The sequence below is a fragment of the Marmota monax genome, unplaced genomic scaffold (genome assembly GCF_021218885.2).
Source record: "Marmota monax isolate L192 unplaced genomic scaffold, Marmota_monax_Labrador192_F-V1.1 WCK01_AAM20220418_F8-fsc00201, whole genome shotgun sequence".
Classification (NCBI taxonomy): domain Eukaryota; kingdom Metazoa; phylum Chordata; class Mammalia; order Rodentia; family Sciuridae; genus Marmota; species Marmota monax.
Window position 1 is genome coordinate 563,544 of NW_026695150.1, and position 21,464 is coordinate 585,007.

The 21,464-nt window shown below is 33.4% G+C and overlaps 1 protein-coding gene across 7 annotated transcripts in view; it reads right to left on the minus strand.

Moving 5' to 3' along the window:
* Positions 1 to 21,464, minus strand: part of Pign (phosphatidylinositol glycan anchor biosynthesis class N) — a 118,553-nt gene that overhangs the window by 20,921 nt on the left and 76,168 nt on the right. For 5 of the 7 annotated variants that reach the window (XR_006848153.2, XR_006848152.2, XM_046428196.2 and 2 more), the window contains 7 exons: positions 17,672 to 17,774; positions 11,793 to 11,895; positions 9,811 to 9,897; positions 5,926 to 5,981; positions 5,364 to 5,439; positions 3,251 to 3,324; positions 847 to 889 (listed from right to left, as the gene is read on the minus strand). Coding sequence is in view for 4 of the 7 variants with exons in the window: in XM_046428196.2 (XP_046284152.1) it covers positions 847 to 889; positions 3,251 to 3,324; positions 5,364 to 5,439; positions 5,926 to 5,981; positions 9,811 to 9,897; positions 11,793 to 11,895; positions 17,672 to 17,774 (542 nt within the window). In the remaining 3 variants the exon portion in view is untranslated. Of the gene's footprint in view, positions 1 to 846; positions 890 to 3,250; positions 3,325 to 5,363; positions 5,440 to 5,548; positions 5,679 to 5,925; positions 5,982 to 9,810; positions 9,898 to 11,792; positions 11,896 to 12,811; positions 12,939 to 17,671; positions 17,775 to 21,464 lie in introns of those variants that run through there. The other 2 variants (XR_009225289.1, XM_046428199.1) reach the window with 2 other exon arrangements.

Genomic DNA, 21,464 nt, shown 5'->3' on the forward strand with positions numbered 1-21,464 from the left:
CAGTCTTGTGGGTAGTATGTGATCAAGCTCCGATAAAAGACCTGGACATCAAAGCTAAGGTAAGCCTGTCTGGCAATGGTGACGTGTACTGTCATGCCTGAATGCTGAAAGAATAATGTTATCCTGATTCCACAGGAAAAAAAACAACAAAAGCTTTGCATCTGCTGTCTTCCTGGACTCTGCTCTATGCATCCTTTCCCTTGGATGATTTTAATCTATGATTTCACTGCTATCAACCATAACTGAATATAATCCTGATCAGGGATGCTTCTAGTGAATTATCAGACCTACAAGGGTTTTGGGGGAATCCTCAGACTTATAGCTATAAAATAGATTCCTCTTTGTGTTAATACACTATACAGAAGCTCCTCACTCAGAACTCATTTATTATAATTATTATCTTGATAACTCTTCCTAATGGAAAAGCTCTATTTCCTTTTGCCTTCCTACAATTCTTCCTTTTTTTCTTTCTTCTTTTAATCTGAAAGAAGGGGGGGGAAAGTCTACATTTTAAATTGGAGAATGATGTGTTACCTAAATCAAACACTAATTTCTGTTAACTTCCTGTGGAAGGTTCATTTCGGAAACAAAGCAATATGGAAGAATAGCTATAAAATGACAGGCTTGAATAAATCAAGTAATGAGACTTTTGACACCTTAAGAAGAGTGCTTTTACTACACACATAGTTTAGAAAAAATAATTTATCTGTGTCAGTTATGTCAGCACTTGGAACTCAGTATCTAAAGATTTTATGTGCAGAAATACATTCACGTGTCTCTTGATTAAATTATCTCAGCACTTAAATTCTCAATTTTATTTATACCAAATATACAAAAATGCCTTACCAAAGCCATAATGTCTGATATCACCAGGACAATGAGAAAAAGGCTGGAAATTAAAAAAAAAAAAAAAAAGAGAGAGAGACACACAATTTATAGTTAATACAACAGGCACAGTCAGGTACATTAAGATTCAAATGAAAATAATTAAATAACCCTTTAGGAAAAGCAATGCCCTAAAAATGGGAGAGTGAAAGGTAGGGTTACTCATAGCGCCACCCTAGCTCTGTGTGACTGACCTCTGGACTCCCTTTTACAGGAGACACATCTACCACCAGTTAGATTTTTGTTACAGCCAAAAACATTCCCAACAGATCATCCATCCGGTACTTTTCATGCCCCACACTCCTTCTTTTGGGCCTCTACCCAAAATATACAAAGCTTTGTTGATGAATCCAGTTACTAAGAGAAACTGATATTTAGAAAAGTTAATTTTAAGTCATGAAAAATAAAATAAAGCTAATAAAGCTTTTCTTTTCTTTTTTATTTTTATTTATTTATTTTTTTTGGTGATGCTGGGGATTCAACCCAGGGCCTTGTGTTTGTGCAGCAAGCACTCTGCCAACTGAGCTATATCCCCAGCCCCCTAACAGAGCTTTTCTACTTTACCTTTGTTCAATACATATTTTAAGGAATCAGAAGAATATAATTAGAATCATCTCAGTGGTTTGATGAACTAAGCCTTGGAATTATGGAACTAATAACCAGGTTATTATTAGTATAAGCTACACTCTTACATTAATCTCTATCCTTTCAAGAGCTATAAGAAAATGTTTAGCAACAAAAACCCCAGGAAAATGTGCAAATGAAGGAGTGATGGTATCACTGATATTTAAAAAGTGAATATGGCAGTAAAGGATAGATGGACTTAGGCTTGTGTGAAAAAGGAAACAAGAAAGGAAACTGCTAGGTTTAATGTGTGATATTCAATCTTAGAAGTCTGTGTGAAATCCTGGGAGAAATGTCAATGTCTTGTAAGAATTTAATGGGTAAAAGAGAGTATTTTTATAAAACCTTAGTTTGGCTACCTTTTGCGTCAGTTCTCTCTCTCCCTTGGTGTTCGGTTTTTCATTGCATCAATATCAAGATATAATTACTATACACACAGGCATGCATACACACAAATATACACACACACACACACATCCTGACAAGCCTTTGACTTTTCATTCCACGTGTCCCAGTTTTCAATCAAGTCTTAATTAAAACCCTCTGTAAAAAGTTTATTCACGGAAATGGAGGGCAGTACTTGTCATTCATTTTTTTTAATTGCATCTGAATAACACTTCCATGTGATATTGACAAAAAGTGTAAATGCTTTCAATATGATATTCATATAGACATCCTGCAAAAGTATACTAACATTTCAAACTACAAACAAAATTTTTACTATTCTTACATATTAGAAAAACATTTTTTAAAAAAATTATGGCACAATAGTGTGCTAAACTAGTTTTAGGTTAAGCTCATCAAGAGCAACATTTATATTTATGTTAATGCTAGTTGTTTCTTTCTTTTCTTTTCTTTTCTTTTTTAAAGAGAGAGAGAGGTAGAGAGAGGTAGAGAGAGAGAATTTTTAATATTTATTTTTTAGTTATCGGCGGGCACAACATGTTTGTTTGTATGTGGTGCTGAGGATCGAACCCGGGCCGCACGAATGCCAGGCGAGCGCGTCACCGCTTGAGCCACATCCCCAGCCCTGTTTCTTTCAACATTTAGTATGCCATTGTGATTCAAGAATAACAAATTACTAAGAACCTTTATATTTATATCAAGTGTTTTTTGGAGAATGCCTATGCTGATAATGCAATTGTACTAGTTTAAAAAAAATAAACAGATGACTTAACAGCTTCTCTCCCAGAATCTTGATCAAGACTGATTGCTCTAGAAATGCATCAAAACTCAGAAAGAATACTTTCTACCCCATTTCTCAAATGTGTAAAAATCAAGACTAGAAACTCAATTACTGATATTTAGAAAAGTTAGTTTCAAGCCATGGAAAATGAAATGTTAAAAAATTTGTCTAATACATATTTAAGAAAAAAGCCAAAAGAAGTTAGAATGATATCTCTTGTTTTAGTAGGCACAGTTATATGTAAAAGAAACAAGTAATTAATTATAATATTTAACATTAATATTTCACCCTTTGCTAGGGAAGTTCCTCACTAGTTAAATAATATTCTAATAACATTTTATTGCTTAGAAAGCATATCTGTCTGCTAGAGGATCTAATCAATTAATTTCCTCTGGCAACAATTGAACTCTGATTAGAAGGGTGAAATATTTTTCATTTTTGTAAGTAACAATCTATGTAGCAGGGTCTTAATAGCAATACATGAAATATCTTCAAATGTTTACTCTCACTTATTAAAAATGGGAAAATCCAATACTTCTCAATCATTAACCTTACCTTTTTGATGATAACTGTGTAGTTAACTGAACTGCTTCAAAAGCACACATGACAAGAACAAAAGGAATTAGAATCTGTTTAAAAGAACAAATGATGCCACTGGTAACTGAAGCATTTGAAACACTCTTTTAAACAAATACTTTCTCAAATAACTTTCACATATACTAGTGTGGAGCAAACACTGAAGTAAAAACATGATTCCAAGGACACAGAACAGTGATAAAATTGATTTAAAAATCTACATTAATATACACAGCATAGAAGATAACAAACATCAATACATACTCCAAATAAAAACCTATTATAAAATTTGCCGTGTTTAACTCATTTTAATAATTAGTATCAATTTTCAAACCATTCCAAGCAGCTGTGAAAAGCATAGAATGCCCAAATAAAATAGATTAAGCACCTGGTAACTTGATTTACAGATCTCTAAACTCATCTGGCTATTTGATACTGTAACACTATAAATATGATTCATATTTTATCAGTGCCTTTTGTTTTTTAAAAGATACATATTTATTTCTGGTTATAAAATTCTTATTAATTGCAATACATTTGAAAATATATACAGAAAGGTATAAGAAAATTTATACTACTTGAAAATTCATAATACAGAGCCAAGACTTTTAATGTTTTGAGGTATTACTTTTCAATGACCAATTAAAAAAATATGTATATGTATATATATGCATACACACACACACACACACACAAACACACACGCCACACCATGGTGAGCATGACTGTAATCCCAGTGGCTCAGGAGGCTGAGGCAAGAGGATCGCAAGTTCAAAGCCAGCCTTAGAAACTAAGCAAGGATTTAAGCAATTTAATGAGACCCTGTCTCAAAAAAAATTTTTTTAAAAGATGAGGGAGCAGGAGATGTGACTCAGTTTGTGGCTCAGGGGTTAAGTGCTCCCCTGGGTTCAGTCTCTAGTTAAAAAAAAAAAAAGACTGTATAAGTTTATTTTCCAAGTGAAGGACATATGAATAAAACAAGGGGGGCCCTCACTGATGACAGATAAGTCAACAAAAGTCATCTTATGTATATGCTGTTAAAACTCACTGAATTATGCTGGAGATTACAGATCAGTATTCAGTATTCTAATGTGAACCAGTTTGCCAGCTTCCCTGTCTGTCTTTGTTTCTGTCTTATTTTTAATTAGGCTTATGGTCTTTTAATAGAGAAAAGAACAACCACGATTTAAAGAATGTGAATGAAAATTAAGAAAGCAATAACATGTTCTCAAATAATTCAATAGAGAATAGACATAAGAAAATCCAGAATATCTTTTCAACATTTCCTAAACTTAACTTTTGTATTAGTACATTAATGAAACTCCTTAAGAGAATATATACCTTTAACAATTGCTACTTATATGATCTGAAGAGAAGGTAATAATTTTAGGTAGGCATTAATTACTTTATTTAAGTAAATATGTACTAACTACATAAAATGTGCCAGAGACTATGGTAGAGGAAATTTGTTAGTGGGAACAAGAAAAGTAAAATGACCTTGGAGAAGAAAAGGATGAACATAAATTATACTCCACTGGAGAGTCTACACCCATGGAAATCTGAGAATACGTCATTTTTCTACTGCTAGAACTCAGGTTGTGTCTGCCACATCCATGAATGAAGCACTCAATGACATATTTGTTGAGGGAATGAGTCAATTCTAGGTACTTGGATTATGAGGAAAGATTGTAACATGCTGTCTGTCTCAAGGTGGGGACCAGAGGTTCAGGGGACTTTAGAATCCTGAACAGCACTGCAGTTTTGATCACAGCTTCTCCACAGGCTTTAATAACCTTTGATAGGCCTTTATGAAACTAGCATGGAATCCTCTTTTGGAATCAAATACTCTTTCAGAGTAGAGCAAGAAAATTAACTGTATTTAGAAGTAAAGGGAAGAATGTACTACCTCCAGTTTAGTATTGGTGTCAATGCCAAGTCTTAAAGGTATCTTCTTTCTATGGCTACTTAACTCTATTACAATGACTTTACAATTTTAATGTCAAATTTTATAATTTAATAATCTTAAATCACAATGAATTCATAATCTTAGTCAACCAACAGCTTAATACAAACAATGAAAAAGAAAACTAACCTTCCACATCATCAGGGATCCCATCATGAAAGGACTAAATACAGTCAGAAAGCAATAGACAGAGGCAAGATCAAAGCTAGGGAATCATAAAAAAAAAAAAAAAAAGAGGAATTTAGAATTCATACTGTAACTTTTAAAATAATATTCTGCTTAAATGATGTTTAAATTAATTCTCTATAACCTACTCTTATTAAAGCACAAGCAGGGGCTGGAGTTGTGGTTCAGTGGTAGAGTGCTTGTCTAGCCTGTGTGAGGCACTGGGTTCGATCCTCAGCACCACATAAAAATAAATGAAGGCATTGTGTCCCTATACAACTGAAAAAAAAAAAAAAAAAAAAACAAACAAACCTACAAGCATACATTATACAGAGGAATATTGTAAAGCCACTGAAAATAAACAAGATAGGTCTGTGTGTGATGATACACACTAATCCCTAAAAGATATCATTGAGTATGAAAAACAAGGTACAGAACAAAAATCAGGGAAGTTCTAATTTGTATTATTCTTTTGGATATGCATGCACACACACACACGCAAACACATACTTTCATTTAAAATTACCTGTTAATAGAGGCTATATTTCCAGTTCCAAAAAATGCTGTCACTAAAAAGAAAACCTAAAAAAGAGGTAAGGAAATGCCAAAGCAAGTTGGAATTCATACCAATTTCATTTAGAAAAGACACGCCCATTCAACATGAGGGGAATTTACTTTTTGACTTGTACACTGATCATAATTGTTTTAACTGAATGTTTAATCATATTCCTCATATATATATTTTGAAAAAACCAGCTGAAGAAGCAACATACTGAGAACTGAGGCCTGGTAAGTCATTTTGGTCACTAGTCACTTTGGGAAGATTAGTTTCCTCTTCTTGAACATGAACAAGTTGGACCTTATCTGTAGTTAGCTGTTAATGACTTTTTCAAAAGAAAAATGCAGACCTAGTACATACAACAGACACCTTCATATGCAAGAAAATTTAGTTCTTAACCGCCTGCTATGTGCCCACAACATGTGAAACACATGCTAGACTCTTTGAAAGGCTCAGAAAGAAACAAGCATGTTTCAGAATAATTCAATTCGAGAATGAGACTACAGAAAAATTTGAGCATCTTCTTGGCATTTCTTAAAGTTAGATGTATGTTAGTACAGTAATCAAAAGTAGGTATTAATCTTACAGGTGCCCAGAGTTTACTGCTAGTAACATTCTTAAAATAATGCCTCACCTATGAAAGAGCTCAATAAATGCTAGTTATCTTATTATTATATATGTAAAAACTGGTACAGAAACCCTAAATAAGAAATATGAATCACAAAAACTTTCAGTGAAATAGTGGCATATGAGTTGGTGAGTTGAGCTTTAAATAGATTCATGCATCCATTCATTTAACCAATTATCTAACCAACTAACATTTATTGTCTAGTATATGTCAGAGACAAAGCAAGGCACTACGACTATATAAACAGACTGATATGGTAACTAAAATCAGTAAAGAAACAGTGGGAAAAAATAACACAGTCAAGAAATAGAAAGATGTGATAGAAACTTAAAAAAAGAGTTTATTGAAGGATAGAGTAAAAGATGAAATATGAAATACAGATTGGAGACATATTATTAAAAACCCTGAACTTTACTGTAGAAAGAATGAAAAGTAGCAAGTATTTATGTGAGTCACATAATCAAGAAATATCAGTGATTGTATAAAATTCTGATCAGAAAAACAAACAATTGGAGGCAAGAAATCCACCAAGGGAGTTATTTCAGTAGTCCATGTCAGAGATAAGGAAGTCTGAATCAGTGCAGTGACAGTGGACATAGAAAGACTGTGGGGAGGCAATGGGACTTTAGAAATAGGCAAGGAGCAGTTTGAAAAATTTGTGTGGTTGTGAACATGGTGATGGCATTAAATGAGAGGAGGCCTGTCACAGAATAATTCTGGAGAGGAGTAGAGCTGATAGGTTAGAATCTATATTTGGTGATGCCCAGGAGAACGTTGGACATGTGACACCTGACGTCAGGAGAGAAGTCAAAGCTAGATTAGCAGAGGTGAAGCTGTTAGCACAGAGGTGTCTGTCACCACTATAGGAGAGGATGGCAATAACCAGCCTCACAGAAAAAGGTTAATGGTGTATCTTGGAGAAAACATATGGTTCAAGGTCAGGGAAAGGAAGGGGTTTTAGAGAGGAATCATGATATAAAAAGTTAAAAGGAGAACTTGTATAGAGTCCTAATGGTCAAGGGAAAAGAAAAAAGAAAATCAATAGAATTAAATGTTACAGCATGGTCAAGTAAATAGATGAAACTGTGAAGTCAGGAAACCCCTGCATACCATTCAGAGTACAGTTTCAGCAGAGACATTTGACGAATATTGATAGAGCACTACTATGTGCCAGGCACTGTTCTAAGGCTTGTGGATATAGTGAATAGATTATAAGGAAATAATGGCAATTACTACGGATTTTTCTTTCAAGAAGTTTGGTAGTAAACAGGACAAAATACAATTGTAACTTAGGGGGATGTAGTATTCTGGGGGAAAAGTTTTTTTCGTTAGCATTGACTGAGTGGAAAGAATCTGTGAAGACAGAGAAAAGTGAAATTAAGAATGAAAACCAGGGGTAGAGAGGGGAAAATGAGAGTATTTATTTTTTTGGAAGAAAGTTCAAAGGAAATATTTGTTTATTTTATAGTAAGTTCAAAGGAAATACCTCTAATACTTACAAGCCATATATATGATAAGGGGTAGATATCCAAAATATATAAAGAACTTGCACAGCTCAAAATTAACAACAGCAACAACCCCCACAAATAATTCAATGGAAAAATGGGCAAAAGATCTGAAGATATTTCTTAAAACAGACAACACACACACACACACACACAATGCCCAACAAATATATTAAAAGATATTCAACATCACTAATGATCAGGGAAATGAAAATCAAAACCATAATAAGATATCACCTCATACCTATTAGAATGGCTACACTAAAAAAGAACTGTTGGCAAAGATGTAGAGAAAAGAAAATCCTTATAAACTGCTGGCAGAAACATAAACTGGTATAGCCATTATGGAAAACATTATGAAGATTCCTCAAAAAATTAAAATACACCTACCACATGACCCAGCAATTCCTCTTCTGGTATATATCTAAAGAAAATGAAAGTATCTTCAAGAGATATCTATACTCCCATGTTCATTACATGATTATTCATAATAGCCAAAACATGTAAAAAACCTAAATGTCTATTGGTGGATGAATGGAGAAAGAAAAAAATATATATATACATGCATGCAATGGAATATTACTTACCCTTAAAAAAGAAGGCAACCCTGCCATTTGTGACAACTTGCATGATCCTGGAGGACATGATGCTCAGAGAAGACATAGAAAGATAAATACTATAAGATTTTACTTAGATGTGTAAACTAAAATAGCTTTAGAAACAATAAGTAGAATCAAGGTCAGTAGGGGCTGGGAGGAGGGGGAAAAAAGAAGGTGTTGGTCAAAGTGTATGAAGTTTTAGTTACCTAAAATAAATAATGTCTAGAGATCTAATGTATGGCATAGTGATGACAGTTAACAATGTATTAGCTATTATATTATATATTAGCCATTATACACTTGAAATCTGCCAGAAGAGTTGATCTTAAACGTTCTCACCAAAAAGGAAGGAGGGAAGGAAGATAAGAAGGAAGGAAAGAAAATGATAACTATGTGAAACAAGAGGTATTTATTTAGTTTGTGATGATCATTTTAGAATGTATATGTATATCCCAGCATCGAGTCAAGTTAAACATTGTAAATATATATATATATATATATATATATATATATATATATATATATGTAAAATTGTTGTCAATTATACTTCAATGAAGATGAAAAACATTAAATTTTAAAAAAGGCATAACTCCCTATGAATTTCTTGGAGCTGGTCAGCCAGCCTTCCCAAAGTGACGCTTTATCATACTGACTTTCCTTTTTACTATATATACTTCAGCAACATTGCCTCTGATGTGACCCCAAAACCCTTATGAGACAGATGTTACATAATATAAATTTCATGTGAAACACATATAAAAAGATACAAACCCATAACAGTGATGGCTTCCAGGGTGAGAGAAATTAGACTGGAGTTAGGAGTTGAAAGGAGACTCCAGCTTTACTATAACATTTTAATTTTTGTAAAAAAAAAAATATGCCTGTGTGATAAAATCTCAATTGTTGATATCTTGAATGATGGAAAATATACACATTTATTTATTACATTATTCTTTATACTTTTCTGTATTTAAAAACTTTAAAAATGTGAACTATATATATGAGAAAGCTATGGCTGAGATGAGTTAATACACTAAGAGCTATTACATTAATACCTTCCAAGTATTCTCACACCATTAAATGGGAGGTAGCAGGTCTTAAAACTTCCAACAAAGGATACAAGGAAAAAAGCTCTACGGATGTCATCCAGACAGAGATGTCGAAACTGAATTATATCAGTATTATAGGAGAACTGGATACTTGTGAGCTGTGAGATAATAAGAAACACATTAATGCACATTAAAAATTGGCTTACTTCTACCTTCAAAGGTTAAACTTACAATGGCCAAGTTATCATGGCAGAAATACACCATGTGCTAGCAAAATGATGGACAAAAATTTTTTTCTACAGCAAAATTACACCTTAAAAAAAATCTGCAAAGGCTGGGCATGGTGGTGCACACCTGTAATACTGGCAGCTTTGGAGGCTGAGATAGGAGGATCGTGAGTTCAAAGCCAGTCTCAGCAATGGCGAGGTGCTAAGCAACTTAGCGAGACCCTGTCTTTATTCATTTATTACTTTTATATGTAATAAAAGTGGGAATTCCCTTTTTTTTCCAAAGGTAAGAAGGGGTTCTTCAGAGAGAGTCCTGATCTTCTTCTTCTTTTTTTTTTAAATAGTTTTTAATTGTCAATGGACCATTATTTTAGTTATTTATATGCGGTGCTGAGAATCAAACCCAGTGCATCATGAGTGCTAGGCAAGCGCTCTACCACTGAGCTATAACCCCAGCCTGAGTCCTGATCTTCTTAAACCCAAGTATGGTATATTAAATGGCATGGGAAAATTAAATGTTTCTCTGTTTCTTTGTTCTGTTAATTCTATTGCACTCAAAATGTTATTTTTTTCTCTAAGAAAGCAAAACATCCCTGGTCTTGGTAAAATGGAGAGTCACTCAATTACAACAAGCTGGGTGACTTTTGCTTAACTCCTCTGCCCCAGGTTGACTTTACAGAAAGACTACCCTCACCACTACTTCCTCTTTAAGTTCCTGGAGTGCTTTAATACTATTTTCTAGAAAAAGACAGATTTGCTTTCAGTTAAAAATAGAATATAAAAAGTGACAATGACCCTCAGTTAGTCTGTCAAAATATTTAATTCTTACCATTTACATTAATCTGATCAAAACGGCTTTTTATGTATTAATATTCCAAGGCTAAGAGTTAAACACAAGAAATTACTTAATATACTTCAATAAGGAGTCTTTGGTACTTAAATTAGTTATTCTGAATTATCAATGCTTCTCTATAAACTCAATTGCAGCCATTTAAGGATGGATCAACTGTCAAAGTATTTTTCTGCAATATTCATTTATCTGACCTCAGTAAAACTGTAAATATTCTATCACCAATTTCTCAAGACCTTCAGTTCTAAAAAAGGCAACAAACATCAATTTAGTTCTCTAACTCAGCATGATCAAGGTGTCCTTAAAAATGTGGTTGGCTTCTAGCCAATTCCAAGTATACTGTGTGGCATAAGCAGTGTAAGATGTGTGCTAAGGCCACAACCACTAAGATGACAGAACAAGCATCTTGGATTAGAATGTGGAGGAAAAACAACAGTGGGAACTTAAATGGTGACTTATGATCAAATTTATAAATTAACTTATGACAGCATGAAAATTCTTTTGACTAAAATAAATTGACAAAAGGAAATGTTGGATGTGAAAACAAGGAAAAATAAAATGAAGGGCATTTTTCTCTAAATATCAACGATTAAGAAAAACTCAATGGAGGGCTGAGGCTGTAGCTAAGTGGCAGAGTGCTTGCCTTGCATGTGTGAGGCACTGGATTTGATCCTCAGTACCACATAAAATGAACAAATAAAATAAAGGCATGCTGTCCATCTATAACTACAAAAACAACAACAACAAAAACTCAACCTATCCATTGCTTTTAAAACTATTAAATTGTGTTTTTCTGTGATAAGTGAAACTTTTTCTTGCAAATTATTTAACTTAATTGCTTATGTTAAATAAAATTTACTAAACTTCTTTAAATACTAAAATTTCAAGTACATAGAATTTTCGATGAAATATCATGACTCCCTTATAGTACACAGAATATTTCAATGTTCTCAGATAAATGCAATTGACAAGTCACCTTTTGTTTACAGCAAACACCAGATTGTTGTAGGGTTTCTTGTTCCATATGTATCCAGATGAACATCAAACATGATAACACTAATGGAAAGAGAGCTTCATACCTAAGTAGTGAGAAGTAGGGGGAGGAAGGGTAGAAACGAGAAGAAAAATACATGAACAAATAAAAACTCAAATTTATACTGGAGGTCTCTCTTTAAATAATTTTGATAATACTCCTCAGCCACACTGTCACAAATTTAAATTTTCTAGGTTTTCTAGAAGAAAATAATATTTAAAATTTAACTCTTAACACTATCATCTTTTAAATTTATTAAATCTTGAGATAATTACAAGTTTTAAAATAGTAAAGATATTTAAAAATAATTAATAAAATAAGTTATTCATAAAAGAGAAAGAAAGCATTAAGACAAAAGTAAAAAGATAATTTCTAATGCAAAATTTTATATATATATGAAAAAGATGAACTTTCCAAATTTCCTAAAAAAATGACTGCAATACAGGAACACGAACTTCTTGAAAAAAAATAAAAGATCCAATAAACACATAAAAATGTTTGGCCTCATCAATAACTAATATGGAAATCAAAACGATAATGAGATACTATACACTTATTTATCAGCATTAAAAAATATTCTTGACAAGAGTGCAATGAAAATGAACTCTTGTGTTCTCTTTATAGAAATATACACTTCTGGAAGGCCATATGGTAGTAGACATAAATCTCAAAAATATTCATAATGTATAATACCATTTCTAGAAATGTGCTCTGAGAAAATTCCAATTATAAAGATTTTGGATGTAATATTGTTTACAGAACAGAGAGTTCAGAGAAAACTACATGCCCAAGAGAATGATTAAATATGATATATTTGTAGGCTGGAGTGTAACGTGGCCACAAAAAAGAAAAGTGCCCACGAGGTAACATGGTGACAGAAACTTTTTTTAAGCAGCTTCTGCTGTGGTTTGGGATAAGTGTTCCACCTTTGCAATTACAAAATGCTTTATTATAGTACTTACACAGTTTTAATCACATGTCAATATGAAGACAGCACCTATTAGTTTATAAAGTCTTTGAAAAACAAACTCTGTTTTGTCACTATGGCAGGTCCAGCTCACCAGAAGTGGTTTTGAATGAGCTATTAACCTAATTGGAAGTTACAAGATAAAAGAAGGTAAACAAGCTTATTTTTCTTTTAACTTTTCAACTACTGAGTTCTAGGCCATATGGCACCATTTTCTTTTTTCTTTTTTGTCAAAATTTTATTTATTTTTTATTGGTTGTTCAAAACATTACAAAGCTCTTGACATATCATATTTCATACATTTTATTCAAGTGGGTTATGAACTCCCATTTTTACCCCGTATACAGACTGCAGAATCACATCAGTTACACATCCACGTTTTTACATACTGCCATACTAGTGACTGTTGTATTCTGCTACCTTTCCTATCCTCTACTATCCCCACTCCCCTCCTCTCCCATCTTCTCTCTCTACCCCATCTACTGTAATTCATTTCTCTCCCTTGTTTTTAAATTTTTTTTCCCTTTTCCCTCACTTATGGCACCATTTTCTAAGCATGAGACACCATAAAAACAAAATACTTTTAATTCTACCACAATCATAAAATGAAAACACTGAAGCTTGGGCAGGAACGCCTTTGAAAAAGCAAGCACAAATCTTTTGGTATGTAAGATTTAGAACATCCATGGATGTGAACAGATATTACATACATGAGAAAATATCATTAGTAAAGCAAGTATAGAAAACTGTACAAAGCAGTACCATTTATGGCCTACTAAAATAGTATTTAATATTATTTAAAAATGAAATGCCAAATGATTAAGGATATGATGAAATAATATCCCTTATAGTTTGTTGGCAACCTCATGAAATGGCACTGTTGTTAAGACAGATGCAAGTTTCTAGAAAAGTATATATTCAAAGGCCATCTATGCTATATTGAGAAAGAAAATAATTAAACTATGTAAAAAGCTTATGCATAATACTATAGCTCAAAATATTATTTATAATAACAAAAAGTATAAATAAATAAAATGATTAAAAACAGAGGAACTTGGGTGCATTCATATCATGAAATATTAAATATCTATCAAAATGAAGGCTAGTGAACTATGAGCCATTCGGGGAAAAAAATGCTTGTAAAATAATGTTAAATAGAAAAAAAATGATACAAAGTAGGACATGTACTATGATAAATTCTACGTTAAAAAAAAGATAAATACAGAGTTAGGGCTAGAAAGAAATATAGCAGAATATCAAAAGGAACATGTAATAATAACTTTTACCCTTATCATTCTTTTCTAAAATATGGCAATACTACTTTTATAATGACAGAAAAAAAGGAAGGAAGACAAAATTTAGAATGCCATTCAAGTTCAACTTCCACATGAGAGCTTGATGGCCCTAACTCAGTCCCCCTACTCAAATTCCTTCCTAGTCACTCTTCACATCATACAATCACAACTTAACTCAAAATAATTTGTTCCATTTTATAATTTACCTAACAGTCCTCATTATATAGCACTTTATAACTCTGTTGAATGCCTACACTACAGTAATAATTCTCTCTGTATGACTTCCTAGTACTCAGGACGTTGGAGATATGAAAGAAAAAACAATTGTTGGTTAATTAATCAAGAAGGTACATATCTAAGCAAAAGGGGACTGTAATTTATAAAATACTTGCAGTTATATATGAAGTTATTCCTTCCTAATGTATAAAAACAAATCCCTTAGTTCTACAAATGGTGCTACAGATTTATTTCCTTTCAAAAAAGTATATACTATGACCACTTTTTTTTTTTTTGGGTAAAATATAGATGAATAAAATCAGATCATGACAATCTTCCTATGATATATTATCTCATAAGACAATGAGAATTTTGTGTAAAGTCTGCAAATATGAATTAAAAACTGAAATATCAATAAAATGTCATCATGGGTTTGAAGAGAAAAAACCTTACTAAACTAGGATCTGCTGATTTGGTCTCTGTGCAAACTAAATAGGGCTGATAAGGTATTTAGGTTTATATTATAGTTTGCTATACAATGTGATAAGGTAAATAATATTTCAGAGGAAAATGTTTAATCAACTTACAAGACAAACTATTTTCAAGCATTACCATATCTTTCATTTGCATAAAATAAATCTTCACTAAATAAAATTAAGGATTGCATTGTTAGGATTATTACAACTGCATTAAAGCTGCATTTCTTTCAAGTATCCTATATTTCTGAAAATTCCTTAATTTACATAGAGAAACCTCTAGGTTATCTAAAATAGTGATGCTGAACCCTAACAGGTAGAATAAATTTTGCAAAATTGATCTGACACTGAAAAAAATGTACTAACCTAACTGATTGGACTGTACTATTTCAAGATATTTTTTATTTTTTTGCAAAGCTAAATATAGGTTCTGATCTTGAATACTATATCTCTTAATGCATTCATTAATAAGGTCATATTTGGCCTTAATATTTTGATTTTAGACATGAACTCTAACATTTTTTCTTCTTAAAATAAACATCCTTCTGATGATCTGTTTTATTATCTCTCATGACCACTAAATTGATGATTTAAAACCTTTAATATGCACCCCCAAGGTAAGTTATATGCTTAATTAATGCTACATTATAAAAGTTTTTCCACTCAAAATTAAACTTAAGTATCCTTCCTTTTTTTCCTTTCCTCCTTCATTTCTAACCCAACAAACCAGATCTATTTCTGGGTTTGTTCCTATTTTTTAATTTACTACATATTTATTTGAACATATACTGCTTTAGAATTTAAAGGTCCAAAAAGGAAATGAATTTATTCATAATTAAGTGACTATATAGAAGCTAGCACATTATTTCTGGACCCACTCAAATATTTATTTCCTTAAGTCAACTTCTGGGTAAAAATCTAGGGCTGGGGTTATAGCTCAATGGTAGAATGCCTGCCTAGAATGTGAAGGCATTGGGTTTGATTCTCAGCACCACATATAAATACATGTCCATTGACAACTAAAAAAAAAAAAAATTAAAAAGAAGGATCTCTTAATAAAATTTGTATGTCATACCAAAATGGTGGGTAAGAAATTATTTTATTTTTTTGCTTTCTTGTTTAGATTAAAAATGTGTGCATATTCTAATTCATTTCTACCTTGAAGGGTGCTAATATAACAAAATTATTTATTCTAAAATTTCATCAAAAAAGGAGGAAAACGTGAAGGGTTTTAAGGTCCTATGATGGTTAACACTCTTGAATATATGGTCACATACTTCAAATTTTATTTGAAAGTTCAAAGTTCTGAATCTCAAAGCAAGTCCATCTTAAGATCTTGTTAGGTAACTGGTAGAAATTTCTTTCATGCTCATATTATATCTTCATAGCTGTGGCCCACATCTGGTTAGGCAGGGAAAAGAGAGAAGATAGAAGGTGTGGAAAGCTTTGAGGAGAAAAGGAGATTTAGAATCCTACTTCATTTCCTATCTGGGTCTACAAGAACTCTCAAGGTCACTTAGGATGCTAAGGGCAACTATGAAAAGATTTTGAGAACTTGTCTCTAAATCCTGAATTAGAACAAGCAAGTTTCCCAAAGATTTAACCCAGGTTTTGGACCCAAATGGCTTTTAAAACTTATCTACAAGGGTAAATCCCTTGGTTTAGTCTAATTTGAATCAAAATACTCTATTTGGGCCAAAATTTGAACTTTGAGTAGTATTTATTCAATTTGTCTGTACTACTGATCAATTTGTCTGTTCTACTGTGTGTTAAATGTAAATATTTCTCACTCTCATAAGGATGAAATTTGAAAGCAAGTGAAGAATTCTTTCCTTCAAAGTAATTAGGGAGTGTATATAATTAAGTTCTAAAGAATGCTTCAGAATTCATGTTAAATCAAGCTACTGAAGACTTTATTTTATTTTGTAAAAAAAAATTTCAATAATAAATAAATTATTTAACCTTTGAGAAAATATTTTGAAATTTCCTTGAAAGAATATTTGACTCTAAAACATGTAAGAATAAGAATAAAACTAAAATATTATACTCAAATAACAAATAAATTAGACCATATATATATTTTCTTTTTTTTGCAATACTGTGAATTGAACTCAGAGACCACACATGCTGGATAAGGGCACTGAGCTATACACCCAGCTCTAAAGCATCATTTAAAAAGCATGAGCCAGTATAGTAGCCCACACTTGTAATGTCAGTGACTTGGGAGGCTGAGGCAGGAAGATTGCAAGTTCAAGCCAACCTGGACAACTAAGCGAGACCCTATCTCAAAATAAAAAATAAAAAAGGGATGGGGATGTGGCTCAGTGGTAAAGTGCCTCTGGGAAAATTCTCTACTACCCAAAATAAACCAAAATAATAAAATAAAATGCATGAAAAGAATGCAACAAAAATGAAATCCTTTTTTTAAAAAAAACAATATCTTTATTTTATTTATTTATTTTTATGTGGTGCTGAGGATGGAACCCAGTACCTCACAAATGCGAGGCAAGCGCTCTACCGCTGAGCTATAACCCCAGCCCCCCAAAATGAAAATCCTTCTAAATCTTTGAGACATTGTTTAGATTAAACTTTTAGAGATGGAATGAATTTTCTAACACTGTAGTTGAATGAAAATTTAGCAACTTCAGTACAAAAAATAGAAAAAGACAACAGACAAGGTATGAAAATGATAAAGAAAATAGGAGATTATGGATCAGGTCACATACAGAGTAGAAAATATTTATAATTTATACTTCAAGATTTACAAAACACTCTTTATCTCCACAGCTTAAATACTAATAGAGAAAATGTCAATATGTTACTTAAAATTTGCTATTATGAAATTAAAAAATGTGTCTATGTTTATACCCTGTGCTTAGGAGCAAGTAGGTTGACATCAAGGAAAGAAGTATGCTATTCAATCGCTGAAAGAGAACTGGAGAACTCAGCAGTGGCACCACCAAGGAAGAGGCTGCAATAAAACAAAGCAGGCCATCTGTCAGCACGGAAGACACACACATTGCAAATTTAGAAGTTCTAAATCATCTATTGTCATTTACGGTGCTTAATATTTGTGTGACCTTTATCATGTGGAAATATTTGCCTTATAGATTTCTCTAAGAAACCAGAAGCTTCACATTTTTAATTAGAATTACATTTTATTGTTTTAGCTATATTTTAAATAACTAAGATTTTCTCAATTTATATTCAGAATAAATGTACTACAATGATATTAACTCCTCAATGCCTAATTTGTTATTTTCTAATGAAGTAAGAAATATTACTCAAGATTCAGCAACTCATCTCTTAATTAGGCACTTATATCTCAGTTCAAGACAACTTACTGTCCAGAAACTGACTTTCCCTAATCCCTCCTCCTACCAAGTTTCCCACTATAAAGTATGCTTTGACAGCTGTAGTGGGCCACTTGGAAAATTGGAAACAGAAAAGAATGACTTCACTGTGCATGAGACTTATAATAAGAGTCCTTTTCCTCATAGGATAGGAAAAGCAACTACTTCAATGGAGACCAGGCAGATACAAGAGGGTGAGGACAGCAAAATATACACTCTTTCCATCTCTGTTTGGAAAGAAAATGTACATAACTTCCTAATTTCACTCCAGAGTATGGAGATGGGATGAAATGCCTCTGAATCACTCATCAACTGTTTAATTGTAGGGCAAGTTTGTCAACATATAGAAACAGAAGTTTACCCATGTCAAACAGGGATAACACTGAAAAGTTGTGAGATTTAAATACAATTTCACCTACAAAATGCTCTCCAAGCATAGTGCCTGACACATAGTGCTTAGTAACTCTCAGCTGCTATTATCATTACTAATCAACATCTTATAAGTTAATTTAAACGTAAAGACAATTTCATTCAAAGTCAAATTCCTGAAAGATTTAAATATGCAAGTTATATCTCTAACACCCTCAGATGAATAGTTTCTGAATTTCATAATGTTATTATCTGATACATACTTTAACTGGAGGAAATAACGTATCAATATTTCTTATTTTAAAAGTCATTTCAAATGAAACTTATTCTATAAATTGTACTTTGTCCTTGTTTCATTTTTGCCTAAAAGCTAAGGTGCTAGGGGGGATTAAGAGTCCCCATTCTGAGTAACAAAAATTAAACCCAGTTTTATAACTTATCACCCATCTAGAGATTATAGTATATTAGCAAAAAATGCTTATTGTAGCTGGACATGATGTGTGGTGTATTCTTTGGAGATGCTGATGACTTACCTATGAGTAAACATTTTATGCCTCACTTCATTTGGTAGTTACCTAATACCTACCTCTATCAGTCCCAAGGTAGAAATTTCTCACTTAAAATATATGCTTTCATATTGGGAAAATGACAGCAATAGGTTGATTCTGCATTTTCTCCCCACCGTTCAAAAAATAACAATAAAGACAATGAATAAAAGTATATAAGATATTCCAAATAGGGAAAAAGAAGCATAGAAAATATTATATAATATGTACATATGTTCTACAATGTAAGACAGTATGACAAAATAGAGATCAAGCTTAAGAGGCAACAGTAATTCAAAGATTATAAGCAGAGATTACAAATAACCCCATCTGAGATTCAAGACGGTAGGCTAGAGGGAGGCTGCGTTCCTTGTTGCTCTGTGATCTGGGATTCAAGCAGTGGGAATACTGTTCTCTGTGAGTTATTAGAGGGTCCCCAGCCGCTGAGCCTGTGCAGACCTCCCTCTACCAACTTGCAGCTCCCTGAATCATCTCCATCTTGGGACAGTGCAACCACTGCCCTCCATATGGTAGCCTGCACCTGGGGACACGGGAAAGGGTCTGGAGACAGCTGTCCAATACAGCACTGCATGTCACAGAGCAGGATCTCCAAATACGCAGCCCCATGCCACAGCCTGGCCTACCCTGATGCCCCATCTCTGAAAGTGGTCTCCTCCATCTTGGGATACCTTCATTGCCATCTTGGGTTATCCTCGCTACTGTCATCACCATCTTTAGTTGGGGTAACTCCCATCTTGGGACACTGGCTGGGGCCTAGTAGCAATATCAAGGTGCCTATAGTCCCCCAAATCCTCCCCACACCCAGCCACTAACCTGGCACAGCAACTGCAACTACATGGCTGGCCATAGCTTGCAAAGCCTGGTCCTGATCTGACAGATTGAAAATAGCTCTCCATGACAAATGCTTAGGTCCCAGAGTGCAGCACACAGGACCTCCAGAGAGAGAGGTTCCTGACTGAGAAGTAGAAAGGGACGGGGTGAGTGAGACATAGTTTAGAGACTAAATTAAAGATCAGGAATTGTGAGGTCTACAGGCGATCTAAGGGGATAAGACCAGGTGCCCACATCACATGAACGGGCCCCAGAGGAGATCCTTGGGATGCAGTCTTCCACTGGGGACCGGAAAGTGCTATATCCCACCTCTAGGAGTTCCACCTCCAAGACCAACCCTTCCACCCTAATAACCTTCACCATGCTGAGGATGGAGATACCAGCAAAGAATAGACAACTCCACCTGCCAGATGAGAAGGGAAGCAGGAAGGATACTGGGCTCCAACAGAAACAATCCTTTAACTTTCCTTTGAGATTCATGCTACTGAGGACTGGGATGTCTAAATAGTATATTAAAGTTGTGCTGCATATTCTTCTATCTTTTATTTTTACATTTTCTTTTTCTTAATATTTTTTTGTTTGCTTTTTGTATTGTCTCTACTTTCTTCCCACTCACCTGTCTCCCTAAAGTCTTTTTCTCTCTCTATTCTCCTGCTAGCAGCCAACTTATTTTGAATCTTCTTTCACGCTTCCTAAGATCTAATAACTCTATATTCTCACCTCCTATCTCCATAACATCTCATCCTACACCTCCCCCTGTGTTCTTTCTGTCCACCATAAAAAACTGTTGACACTTTGGAAACCTACTGTTTATACTGTGTAGATAATAATTGAATTTACCATTTCTGTCTATTGCGACAAAACTGTAACATCTTAATAGGAGCTATTTGATTTAAGGCTGCATATTGTTGCGATTGGGATCTGTCAATATTGATCTCACCCTTAAAAAAGAGGTATTGGAATCCTCCAGGGACATTCTAAGCCTACAGGGTAAAAACTGTAACACCTCAGATCTGAACTCCTAGAGGACTAGACACATAAACAACATGAAAAAACAAGAGAAGAAAGTGCCCCAAACAAACAAAGATACTACATTATGAGAATCCCTGGCCGGCACAGAAGAAAAAAATATCAAAGAAGGAGTACAGGATGTACATAATTAAATGTTCTATGAATTAAAGGGTGATATAAAAGAGTAAACACAGGCAACAAAAGATCATTTTGATAAAGAGCTACATAAGCAAATACGGGACACAAAAGATTAATTCAACAAGGAGACAGAGATTCTGAAACAAACAAACAAAAAACCCCGGAAATCCTTGCAATGAAGGAAATGATAAACCAAATTAAAACTCAATAGAAAGCATCAACAGATTAGATCACTTGGAAAACAGAACCTCAGACAATGAAGACAAAATATATAATCTTGAAAAGAATGTTGAACACATAGTGAATATGGTAAGAAACAATGAGCAGAACATTCAAGAATTATGGGATAGCCTGAAAAGACCAAATTTAAAAATTATTGGGGTAGAGGAAGGC